Genomic DNA, 13621 nt, shown 5'->3' on the forward strand with positions numbered 1-13621 from the left:
CACTTTTCCTGTATCTTTGCAAACGTCCTCTTCTCCACTGTGAAAGTGACGCTGGCAGATTCGCAGCACGCACCCAAGTGCTGTTTGGCTTGGACAGAAAGGGCCACAAGGTGGCATTTCCAACACAAACACGATCATGTGTTCGGCCTGCCAGATCGTTCCCTGTTAGCATAGCCTGTTAGTCGGGGCACAGGAACAGGCCTCCGCTGCCAGTCCGGCTTTAGCCGCGCTTCTCTGCAGGGACATGACCTCCACATCCAGATGGAGCCAGATTTACACTCTCACACAATCGCACACACATAAATCACATAATGTGCCATTTCAATTGGCACACAAACCAGAGATTGTTCGCTCGTTGGTGTTCTAATTTGTCAGCCTAATATTGATTTTTGTGCTGCCTCTGCCAACTCTCTTTGTGTCTCTGTCTCAGATGTAAGGGCCCAGCGAGGAGGGAGACTGACACCATGGACACATTTGTGGACTCCGCCTGGTATTACTTCAGATACACAGACCCTCATAACCCACACAGGTATGAACAGCCTTCCCTCGAGGCCTCACTTTGTTTTCCCACCAATTTTGACTCAGTGAAGCAGTCGAAATGCAAACTCTTTATTTTTCCTCTTGCATCGGTTTTCTCTCACTGTGACAGATTTTGAGGACAAATTGCACAGAACCTTTTTTACTCCCTCTTCGTTGAAATGAAAAGAAAAAGAAAAGCTGTTTCTCCAGCAGTGGGCGGATATCTATTTATAGATATTTAGAAAATGAATCTCTGCTATATCAATAGAAACTTGATTCTCTCTCTTGCCTCACACACTCACAAACACGTCACACTTCCACATACACACTTATATGCGCTAATGGGAAGTTGTACTCAAACACATAATTATGTTCACTGTAAGATCACCCACTCTCTCCCACTTATCTGTTTCAAGTCATGCATATGCCGCCCGTCTACACTCACATAGTTGCACTCACAAACACGGACACTTGCCTGGAACTTGCATTCCCTGCCAATAGAGATTATGGAGCTATGGCTGTCACCTGCCGGGATCGTGGCGATACCCTGAGCTCAACAAAAGAGATTAATTTCCTAGTGCCCTGACCTAGCTGTAAAGCTGCTTTAAAAGGACGGGGACTGCTCTCCCCATCACTTTTCTTAGCGGGGCAGATTATGGCTCAACAGAAAAAGCAATTACACTATTTGTGCATTTCAGTTAGCCTGCTGAGCCTTACAGGAGCATGTGCACGAGGGGAAACGATGGGAATAGGAAGCAAGATATGTTGAAAGTAGCGAGCAAGAGGAAGGAAATAGGAAAAGGGAGTTATATGGATGTGTGTGTGTGTGTGTGTGAGAGAGAGTGTGTGTGAGTGTGCGAGTTCTCTGGGCTGATGCCAACAAACCGGCTAAATTATTTTCAGCCTTGTGAGTTCATAACCTTTTCCCCTGGTTCAGTCATCTGGAGACACCATCAGCCAGAGAGGGAGGGCGAGAGGCAGAGAAGAGAGGAGGAGAGTAATGACTGGTGTGAAAGGTGACACACACAGATAGCAGACTTCCCTGAAAAAAGCATCATTAGGTGGGAACCGGGCTTCTGCTGACCATCATGCCAGTCAGGCTAACAGCATCAGCGCGACATCTGAAAGAAACCGCCCTTTCCCAGTTCACATTTACACTCAGAGTGTAAAGGAAGCCGTCGGTGACAAATCTGAAACGTATATTACTTGACCACGTCTTTTCTTTTTGTGTGTGTGTGTGCAAAGCTTCCGGATGCTTCTATCCGCTTCATCCCTGCATCCTTGTGTATCAGATTCAGCCTGCCCCCTAGAGGCAGTGTGTGTGACAGAATAATAAGAACATGTTGTGAAATGGAATATAGATGATACTGCTTTCCTATTGTACTCTCTGTTAACAATACATTTCATTTATTTCATGACAAGGTCAAAAAAGGCTTTACAAATAAACATGTCAGCAGCATAATCAGATAAATAAAAAAAAATGTATTTAAATGCACCACAATTGATAAAGGTAAGAAAAAGAACATTTGGTCGCAAAATCAGCAAGAATACAGACACGCCTGTTTAAATAAGAATTAAAGACCTTCAAAATCAATGTCTTGTAGTCTCTTACATTGATTTTACTTTATTTCTTCACACTTTTATTGTTAATATAACTCCTAAAACAATCCAGAGGCAGCTTCACAACACAGATCCAAACGTGCTCGTCCTCAACAGGCTTTTCGAGCGTCACTTAGCAGACCACTGGCTGCCCGTGGACGTGTACATCGGAGGGAAGGAGCATGCTGTCATGCACTTGTACTACGCTCGCTTCCTCAGCCACTTCTGCAAGGATCAGGGTCTCGTCACTCACAGGTACAGTACACCGTGCTTTTATCTGCTCGTTCTGTGCATGCATGTATGTTAATCCATCCTCTTTTTGTAATTCAGGGAGCCTTTTCGGAAGCTGCTGGTGCAGGGTCTGATCAAGGGCCAGACTTTCAAACTTGCAGACAGCGGGAAGTACCTAAAGAGAGAAGAAATCGACTTCACAGGTACACACTGAATCCACAGGGTGTTTGTCAGTGTGACACATCTGTAACAGATGAGAGAGGAGAGGGCTTCCCTCTGCGTTGCTCTGCCAGACAAGACAAATAAGGAATCATGGCATTTTTTCTCATTGCGGTATGTAGTGACATCATAATCTACCTCATTTCTTTTGTGCTGCTAATAGCAGTCCCTCTCAAATCCCAAGAATTCCTTTAAAGAGGGGCTCTTACAATTGGCTTCATGCCCAAGGATCTTCAGCTTCTCTATATTTATAATGGAATAGATAGGAGATACTGGTGTCATAGACCCAAAAGGAGTCTTACATATTTTTCTTTCGTTTGTCTTTTACTCACTGTGATCAAAGAGTAAGATTAAGATCCTGACCTCTGACTTTGAACCTGCCTCTCCTAGATGAGGAGCCGGTGCTGCGTGGTGGTGCTGGTCGTATCGAGGTGACGTGGGAGAAGATGAGCAAGTCTAAGCACAACGGTCTGGACCCCCAGGAGGTGGTGCAGCAGTACGGCGTGGACACGGTTCGACTCTACATCCTTTACGCTGCACCACCTGAACAGGACATCCTCTGGAATGTCAAGAGTGAGCCGTGCAAGATTACACCGACACTTTACGTTATTATTTAGCATTATAAATTCAGAATAATGCCAGGGCATGCTAGTGTGCTATGTGAGATTTAGATTCAGTTGTTTGTATTCATTTTGAAAAGGTGTTTCCCCCACAGTATGTCACATTGTAATAACATTTTCTGTGCGTGTTCACCACGTCAGCGGATGCCCTCCCTGGGGTTTTGCGATGGCAGTCTCGGCTCTGGCAGCTGGTGACCAAGCTGAGGGGGGCTCGTCAACTCGGAGACGTCCCAAACCCTTCCCTGCTGAAGAAGAAAGAGCTGGCAGAGACCACGAAGATCTGGGAGAACAAGAACTACGCTATTCAAGAGGTACTCAGACTCACTGTGAGCCTGAATAAATGACTGAAAATGTGTCACGATGACATTATTTAACAGTTAGATGTTGCTGCAGTCGTTACCAGTAGGGGTCAGTGATGGGCCCACATTTAAATCCCAGAATTGGTGTTCCCTTTCCTTCAATGTGAATCACCCCATCGTAGCTGTCACTTTGGTCTTTTTTGATTTTAATTTCTTTGCTAGTTATTTTTTGTGCTGTATTAAATAATGATTTTTTTTACCCTACAATAGTTGCGCTGTTAGAAGGCACGGTACGATGTGTTTGTTCAGTTACAAGGTACAGTAATAGCCTAGTCCAAGGTAATATGTCGCCCATTACAGCCCAACAATACATAGAGTTCATGCTGAACATCCGTTGCAACCTGAAACCCCCAGAGTAAAGAGTAAAAAAAGGAGGGAATGGAAATTGATTTTTAATCCACTCCGTCTCCTTTCGCACTTTATAAATAGCCTACTTCTGCTGCCAGGTTTGATTCTCTCTCTCCGGCCCTCAGGGCTGCTGCTTTTAAAGGACCTCTGGCTGTTTGCCATAAGCCCCCAAAGCCGAGGCTGTCCTTTGATCCGTCCCTCAGAAAAGCCACGGTGATCGACCTCCTCCTCCCTAAGGCCCTTTCCAAACGTGTACTTCCCAGAAGGCTAAGCAGGGCAATGTTGACATGCTGTGTGCCTTCAGACAGGTTCACATGGCAAGCTCCTCTTTTGGGCCTGTCATTATTTTCATTTCTTTTATTTTTTTGGTAACTGCTTTTTTTCGGGGTATTCAGATTGAAAAGTAGAAGAAGAGGAAGACTTATTTTGAGTACAGTTATTAAGAAGACATGATACCTTCATTTATAGCAAGTCCAGTTGAGATATAGGTAACAGGAAAATGTATCAATAACAATAAATAAATAAAACAAGAATAATGGAGTGAGAGAAAATTCTGGATGCAGATATATGTCAATAGTGCTTTTTGTGAATCGTAATCCAGGCTAGTTTGTAGGAAGGATTAGCTCGCTGTTATTCAAGTGGTCGATAAAGGGTTGCCAGATCTGTTAGAATTTGTCTTCACTTCCTCAATAAGGATTATTTTTCTTCCGAATGCACATGCTGCAAAACATCTTTCATAAGGGCAAAAAGGGTTGGAGCCTGCTCTTCCAGTTTAGTAATATCCGCGTGGCTGCGAGCAGGGTTACAAATGTTATTACCTTATATTGAAAACAGTCATTGTTTTCTTATAATTCTCAGAGGCAGACTCAACAGTATTCCGTGACTTAGTTGATCCATCTGGTAGCATTGCATGTCCAGCAACCAGAGCAGTTTTTCCTAACTGACTGTGTGACCTGTTTTTTGGGGTGTTTTTATTGTTTTTTGTCAGGTGACATCTCACTTCACAGAGGACTTCCTCTTCAACGCAGCCATTTCTCGGCTGATGGGACTCACCAATACACTGAGTGTGAGTATGCCCTCTGGCAGCCTGAAATAACAAAGTCACATTTATCGTTTACTTCTTTGGAAATGACATATTTACCTCTTTTTGTGTTCAGAGTGCGACGGTCAGAGTGGTGCAGCACAGTGTGGAGTTTGAGGAAGCTCTGGCTGCGCTGGTTCTGATGACGGCACCCATGGCCCCTCACTTGGCTTCTGAACTTTGGGCAGGTTGGTGGCAGGCAAATTATTCACGAATCATCAATTATGCACTCGTACAAAACCGTTATATCATGATATAACAAACGTGGAGATGCTGCGTATTTCACTGAATGCACAGCATTCATTTAATTAGCTTAATTTATTTATTTGAGACTGAAATAGAGTCTCTGCTTTTAGCTTCCATCAAATGAAACTGAAAGCAGTGCTGGGAGCTCTGGGCCAAGTGTAGAAAACAAACAAGGGAAGATCTAGGGTCAGTCTTCGTGCCTCGTGAGAAACCTTCCCCCCGCGCTGGCCTGGAGGACATCCCCTTATTGTCGATGACACACGTACACATGCTCTCTGCACACAGCGGAGAGGACAGAGGTTCCGGAAAAAACATTTTGTCCAGCTGAGGGCCGCAGTGAGGAAAACCCGCCAGATGACCTCCGGGTAGAAGACATGTATGTTTTTTTATGAGGAGCTGTGAGCATTTTTTTTACTGTTCTCACACATATGTAGCTTTATAAACAGGACACGCAAGTGAGAAACGTGACCTCAGCTGCACTCAGTCACGTTTTATTTTTCACTCTTGCTTGTTGTTTGTCATTCTTACACACACACACACACACACACACACACACACACACACACACACACACATGCAGTTCAGGATAGGGGAAGTTCACATCCTTCCCTTGTGCCTCCAGGGAGATGTCCACTTGCTGGTTTAAATGAGACTCAGGACAGGGGCTGGGGAGGTTTTGTTTGACCGTCAACGAGATACTTTGCTCTACATAAGAGGAGAACAAATTCAGTAAAAATGATCCCCTGCTGTTTCTCTAGCTCGCTTCGATAAAAAGACAACCCATTTCACTTCATGTTTTCCTGCCCACCCCTTGGCTGAGTTGGTGCTGTTTGAGTAAACGTCAGCACAAGACACCATCTCGGTTGTGTGAAAGCGGGTATTTTTTTAATATTGTTCTCCTGTGTTTCCTCTCTGGTCTCTCCCAGGTCTTTGCCAAGTGAGAAACCCCCTCAGCTCCATCCTCCAGCGGGGAGGAGACGTCCTGCAACAGTTCTGGCCGATTGTGGACCCCAAGTACCTGGATGTGCCTGACTTTGTGGAGCTGTCTGTACTGGTAGGATCACACACACACACACACACACACACACACACACACACACACACACACACACACACACAAAATATCTCTCTTTTTTTCTTTCAGTGTAAATTTTGCAACATTTCTGCCATAGTTTTCCTTATGTAACTCTTTGAACCAGACCAAAGAAGCACAGTCAAGCTCAAAACAAAACCATATTTTGGTTTTGAACATAAAAGGTTATTCATATGTAACTTGATTAATCAGTTTATGCGCACACACGTCTGCTCTTGCATCTACCATTTTCATCCAAACTCTCCACTCTTAAATCTTAAGTCGTCCTGATTACATCCGTAGTCTGTAATTTTCAAGAGAGCCTATGATTACCCTGTAATGTGTGTGTGTGTGTGTGTGTGTGTGTGTGTGTGTGTGTGTGTGTGTGTTTGTGTGTATGTGTGTGTGCGCGTACATGTTAAGTGGTGTGCTAAATAGACAAGTGGGTCAATAATTAAAAATCAGTAACAGAGCCAACGTGTTATTTCTGACTCGCTGTTACACTCTTACTCTCAAAAACAACGGAAGCTCTCGGTTTGGCGGCGCATGTCGTCATCAGGAATGAAAGTCTGTGTGCTTCAAGACAATCAGAGAATATCCAGCTGTGATTGGAAAGGAAAGCATCACATTCTCTAACATTGACACATGAATGAACACACACACACGCACACACTTTACATTGTCCATGAATATCCATGTAGTTAATATATATAAGCTGAAGCTGCTTGAATCTGACCCTTTTCTCCCTAGGGGGTTGTATCCTTAGAAAGAACATGCTAATCCCCCCTCAACCTATACACACACACACACACACACACACACACACACACACACACACACACACACACACACACACACACACACACACACACACACACACACACACACACACACACACACAACTGTTCTCTCCATAATTGTATTTGGGTCATTCCGTGTCATTTCATCAAATGCCTCCCATCTGACCATCTCAGAATGTCCTGACAAAATTCAAGTACAAAGACACACTTGTTAATAGGAAAAATCCAAAATATTAGGTCTCTACTGTCAATAGTTTTATCATGAAACATCATTGAATGAAGGGTAGTTTAGATGGTTTTTGGCATCATGCTCTGAAAAGCCATTTTTAAAAAGCAATACCTGGAAAACTATCTCACCTGTGGCCTTCAAATTTTCTACAGTATATATCTGTTACTAATAGCCTCCAGACATGGAATATCAGGGGTGTAGCTCAATGATAACCTAGTATGGTAGTACTTAAAATGTGGCTTGTTGAAATAAAGTAGTACATTTGAAGAGTGGCTGAGCTCCCATTTTTGCAGATAAAAGACTTCTATCACTTCAGCCTCTATCTCTGGTGTTAGCTTAAACATTCTACAAAATATGGTTTCTCTCAGATGATTAGTTTCACAGATATTAAGGCTCAAAAATGGAAGTTAACACATCTTTACCCAAATTCAGAGTCATATTCCAAAAAACTGACAAGTATCAGGTCCAAACTTACTTTTTTTGAAAGATCATATTCTTGTTAAAATCATATTAAAAAATCAGGAGGGTGTTTTGCCTCAATTTGTTGCAATGATTTTTTTAAAATCCTGATATTGGTGGGGTTTTGTGGCCGGTTTTGGTACTGCATGTCCTAACAGCCTTCTAGTAAACATCACAGCAGGGCAATTCAATTGTGTTTTTTTACCATTTACCAAAGACTTACATGTGACTAAACTTTTGTTCAGTAACATGATTTGACTCGTGAGTGGTGGCACTGGAGCCCTAGCAGTAGCTACCTCCTGTTGGGAAGATACTTTTATTCTTTTGCTTTTTTTCGCGTGCTTTCTTCATACCACTGCTGATGCTTCGTACACGTACGGGGAGAGACCGGGAGAGACAGTAGAGAAGCGCAGGTCCGAGCAAGGTGGGCGAAACCAAATCTCAGAGCGGGAGGGGGCACAGACAAACGTCACTATTTTTTACTGGTAAATTGAGAAAATCGACCACACTGTTGTGATTATAATGCTTAACATTCAATATCAATAATTATGATATCATATTGGGTGGGTTGTGGTGGCTGGTTTGGATTATTGGGTGGGTTGCAACCCACCCATCCCCCCCATAAATTACGCGACAACTCACATATTGTCTCATAGTGAGCATAAAGACAAACTGTTATTCAATATCAAACTTTGGAGACTTTTCTACTGTAATGTAAAATCTTTATGCTCAAATTAAGATTATTATTTGATTTGGTTGTGTAATTTATATACTTAAAGTATGACAAAAAGTACAGTCTTCAATATTATGCTTTGTTCATGGTGTAAGACATTAAAAGCTGCTTTCAGCATGTTCAACTCACATTCAAGGACTTATTGCCTCTATAACTACAACTGTGCTACAATTTAATGTTTTCGTGAGGCTAAATTTATCAGTAACATTTAGTCACATGTAAGTCTTTGATAAATGGTAAAAAACACAATTGAATTGCCCTGCTGTGATGTTTACTTGTAGGATAATAAGACATGCAGTACCAAAACCGGCCACAAAAAAAACACCAATATCAGGATTTAAAAAATCACTGCGACAAAATGAGGCAAAAACCCTCCCGATTTTTTAATATGATTTTAACAAGAATATGAACTTTCAAAAAAAGTAAGTTTGGACCTGATACTTGTTGTCAGTTTTTTGGAATATGACTCTGAAGTTGGGCAAAGATGTGTTAACTTCCATTTTTGAGCCTTAATATCCTTGAAACTAATCTTCTGAGAGAAACAATATTTTGTAGAATGTTTAAGCCAACACCAGAGATAGAGGCAGAAGTGATAGAAGTCTTTTATCTGCAAAAATGGGAGCTCAGCCACTCTTCAAATGTACTACTTTATTTCAAAAAGCCTCATTTTAAGTACCTACCATACTAGGTTATTATTGAGCTACATCCCTGATATTAAATGTCTGGAGGCTATTAGTAACAGATATACACTGTATAAATTTTGAAGGCCAGAGGTGAGATAGTTTTCCAGATATTGCTGTTTAAAAATGGCTTTTCAGAGTATGAAAACCGTCTAAACTACCCTTCATTCAATGATGTTTCATGAGAAAACTATTGACCGTAAATATTAACAAGTGTGTCTTTGTACTTGATTTTTTTCAGGACATTCTGAGATGGTCAGGTGGGAAGATTTTCAGAAATTTGATGAAGTGACACGGAATGACCCATTTGCTTTCCATTCAATTCAATTTCAATTCAATTGTATTTATAGTGTCATATCACAACAGAAGTTATCTCAGGACACTTTACACATTGAGCAGGACTAGAATAGTCAAGCGTTACAGCGACGGTGCTGAGAAAAAACTGCCTTAATAGGCATTTAGGGAGAAATCCCAAGCAGCCCAGGCCCTTGGGTTCCAACTGCATTTGGTGTTGGTAGTAGTATAGTAGTGGTAGTATTAACAGTAGTGGTAGTATTAACAGTAGCAGTAGTATAAACAGTACTAGTCCATGGCAGCAGGCACAGCCACGCTGAGATGGATCCATCCCAACCATGTCGACGTAGACCAAAAAGCAGGAGTAGTTGAGCTACAATGTGGTGTTTCCAGCATCAGGCCAGTTAGTCTGCATCGGTCAGGACCTCAGCGGACTCTGCTGGACCAGAAAGCATAGCCAGACTCCCAGGACTAATCCCGGGAGGAGTCCAGTTAGTAACAGTAGTGAAAATGTTTAATTTTTATTTGCTTGGAGTAAAAATAATGTTCCTTTAGACATTTTCATTTTTGCAATCTTGTTTCCTTCCTTCCTGTTCATCTCTCATACACAAGTCATGAATCCCGCACACACACACACACACACACACACACACACACACACACACACACACACACACACACACACACACACACACACACACACACACACACACACAGTACATATATTTGAGCTCCCATTGCTTGATGAGGATGACTGAGCTCTCTGTTGTGGGCTTCCTCATCCCTGTGGAGGCAACCTCACTCCCTCTGTCCTCTAATCACGTACTTGGGTTTGTCCCAGAAGGGAGGCCAAGGCTGAGTGGCCTCAGACACACACACACACACACACACACACACACACACACACACACACACACACACACACACACACACACACACACACACACACACACACACACACACCATTACTTTTCAACCACTTCCAGAGACATGATCACATTCACTGTGTGCACACATGCACTTGCTTCTAAACATTACTGAGTGCCCGTACCTACCACTAACTATGTGTTTTAAGGATTGGCTATATATGTGGAAGGAGAGGTGGAGTCTGTTATTTTGGGCCTTTTATGCCAGGAAGCAAGAGTTTGGGCACAGTCTAAAGGGCAGAACTGCTTTTAAATTCAGACGTGTTTAAAGGAGCCCATTTGACAGAACTGATTAGCATCCCATCTATTAATCTCTTCATTTGTTCACCCTCAGATTAACAACAAGGCCTGTGGGACGGTGACCGTGCCTCTGCAGGTGTCCAAAGATTCAGAGCGGGTGCAGCAGCTCATCATGGAGAGCCCGTTGGGACAGAAGCTTCTTGCCGAGCGCAGCATTAAGAGAGCCATCCTCTCCCCCAGGGCCGCCCTCATCAACTTCCTCGTTGATGAGTGACGTTTGCGCTTCACTTCTACTTTTGTAAGTGCTAGATGGTTGGGAAGGCCTGTCGGTCAGTGACTCATCACAGAGAGAGAGACAAGAGGTGGACTTTTATATAAGAAGACGAAGTGAAAGTTGAAATAAAATTTCATGACTTCAATGTAAATATAAGAAAAAAAAATATTATTATTTATACGTTCCTGTTTTTAATAAAGACTCCAGAAACAGTGGGGTTTCTTGTCTCTTTAAAAATTCCCAAGAGAGATTTCACACCTGTCGCTTTCAGATCATCCTCCCATATAGTCGGACCCTCTTGACGATCACACATGAGCCCAAGCACCACTTAAGATTAGTCATCCATGAGATTCCCCCCTTCCTACCGTAACACCACTTTGAGCATATTACCCGGACCACGACTTCACACTTCTCCGTCTGTCACATTCCTGTCGTCTCAATTCAGCCGGTCCAGTTCTGCCTTATCTCCGTTTGTTTCTACCTCCGTCGCTGCTTTTAGCCGCAGACCTCTTCCGAGCACCGTACCCGTCTGGCTCCTGGAAGGGCCGCCGTGTTCTGTGAAACCTGCCGCCATGAACAAGGTCTGTTGGAGGTCAGCCTAATGTGCCTGGGGATTTTTCAGCTTCCCACCACATCACGGGCTGATTGTTGCCACACTGCCTATTCATCAGCTCAGTGTCTCTGTCTCAGCGTTGGGTCAACATGAGTCAGCCATCAGCACTGAAATGTATCCGAGTGTACACCCACTGGCCTATTTTTAAAGGCTTGGTGAGTAAGCACTTATTTGATATGTGCACTTTCAGTGCCCACGTCGCCTGTAAACCAAGAGTTTTGGTAGCTGCATAACAAAAAAAGTGTCATTCTGTCTGGTGTCGGTGTGCGAAAGCACAAAAGGAAATGTGATCTCTTTGAAAAGTGCAGATACGCGTGTCGGGTTTTGCAAGGTCAGCTTCTGTTTGAGGAAGGGCTTTTGTTTTTATATGATAAGATGGTCATCCGTCGACTAATCATGCTGTATCACATTATGTAAGGTAATAGAGGGCTTTTTATTAACACATGATGAATAATAAAAAGGTGGACAGAGGGAAAAACAGAACATTCCTCTCCGATGCCCGTAACAGTTTTTTCCCCATATTTTTACGCTCTATCTCTGGCCATCAGGTGACAGGAAAGGGTTCACAGAAGAGACAGAATAACAGGAAGAGAAACTAGGAGTAAGAGGAGGGGAACAGCAGTGTGTGAGTTATTCTCTGTATTGTCTCGGATTCTGTGAATTTGATCTCAAACATGTGCTGCCACAGCACAAAATGGTTGCTGTGTGAGTATTAAGACATAAGGTCTTGTCTTCTGTCAACTTACCTTTTTTGGTGTGCCGTGCTTTCTTTCAAACTTCAAGACTGGCTGTATGAAATAATAAGATTAATTGGAGGTTTTTGTTAACCCCTGATCACTTCCTCTTTTTGTGTTATTGCTGCTTTTTTTTCACACTTTCCTTTCCACTCTCCTTGCTAGCAGCACCAGCTGATAAAACAGGTCTGAACTGGCCTGAGCAATACGCTCAGTGGTTGTGCCATTGAAGAGTGACAATGTAGTAATTTTAGATGGGTCAGAAGTGCCAGGAAAATCTACCCAGACTGAAGCTACCACATGTTTGAATGAATAGATTAGTAGGTTATTTCTGAACAGCATTTTTCTGCAAAATGAGGTCTGAGCTAAATTGATGCGTTCTCTCTAATAAATAATTTTGTCACTTCAATAAGAGCCCCTAGAGTCGTTTAACACTTTTTGTCAGCCATGCAGTTTCCATGACGACTGGGCAACAGAATTCAACTATGACTCACTTTCTCTTCAGACCACAGTCGTAGTCTCTCTTACACATAAGATGTACACCATGAATTCTCTTTGATGAGTTTGAGAAAATCCCTTCCTCTTGAGAAACTCTGCTGGTGGAAAAAAAAAAAGAAGAAGAAGAAAAAAAGGGTGGAGTGTGCAGCGCTGCAGTCACAGTCACCCTCCATTGCACCAGTTGAGTCCCTGGACTGGGCTGTGTGTTCTCACAGGGGGATGCAGTACTGCCACAGCTCATTATCTTAGAGATTGACCTCAAGGCTGGTAATTCAGTCATCTGTGGATTTTTTTTCTTTTTCTTTTTTTTTTATGTGTGAGCTCATTTTATAAGCAGATTTTCACTAGTCCTTTTATTGTGTTGGGGATAAAGCTAACACTCTTGGCATGTATGTGAAGGCACCACGCTTGCCAACGGTTTTCATTTATTTACTGTATTATATTTTCTCCTTAGTTACAGGCTTTTAGTCATTTTGGCCTGTTTGCTGTACACAAGGACACTCACACAGTTCTGATATGCTTTGTATTCAAAGGGGTGTATATATATATATATATATATATATATATATATATATATATATATACACACACCTTTGAATACAAGCATGTATATATGATTTTATATAGTCCTTATACAGTTGTATGAAACTATGATCAGGTGTGGGCAATTATTTTTCCCTAATGCACTCTTCTTATCTGCGAAAGCTGTGAAATCCATCCATCCGGAACATCTGTGGTCAAATACTTAGCACAGTGGCTACTCGGCACTGCGCCTGCTTCAAAGTAAAAGCCTTTATAACGTTAATGCAAACAGCTGCTACCCTATTTGTATTTCATTCAATTTTGC

General features: G+C 42.5%; 1 protein-coding gene across 1 annotated transcript in view; it reads left to right on the forward strand.

Moving 5' to 3' along the window:
• The window catches only part of lars2 (leucyl-tRNA synthetase 2, mitochondrial), a 34211-nt gene extending 23070 nt beyond the window's left edge, over positions 1-11141 (forward strand). Inside the window, exons 13-21 of the mRNA XM_084026761.1 lie at positions 431-529; positions 2236-2373; positions 2449-2552; positions 2959-3141; positions 3330-3499; positions 4884-4961; positions 5053-5164; positions 6149-6276; positions 10750-11141. Of these exons, the coding sequence (XP_083882887.1) occupies positions 431-529; positions 2236-2373; positions 2449-2552; positions 2959-3141; positions 3330-3499; positions 4884-4961; positions 5053-5164; positions 6149-6276; positions 10750-10929 (1192 nt within the window). The 3' untranslated portion in view covers positions 10930-11141. The remainder of the gene's footprint in view (positions 1-430; positions 530-2235; positions 2374-2448; positions 2553-2958; positions 3142-3329; positions 3500-4883; positions 4962-5052; positions 5165-6148; positions 6277-10749) is intronic.
• Positions 11142-13621: the final 2480 nt, after the last annotated feature.

This window comes from Eutrigla gurnardus (assembly GCF_963514095.1).
Source record: "Eutrigla gurnardus genome assembly, chromosome: 14".
Classification (NCBI taxonomy): domain Eukaryota; kingdom Metazoa; phylum Chordata; class Actinopteri; order Perciformes; family Triglidae; genus Eutrigla; species Eutrigla gurnardus.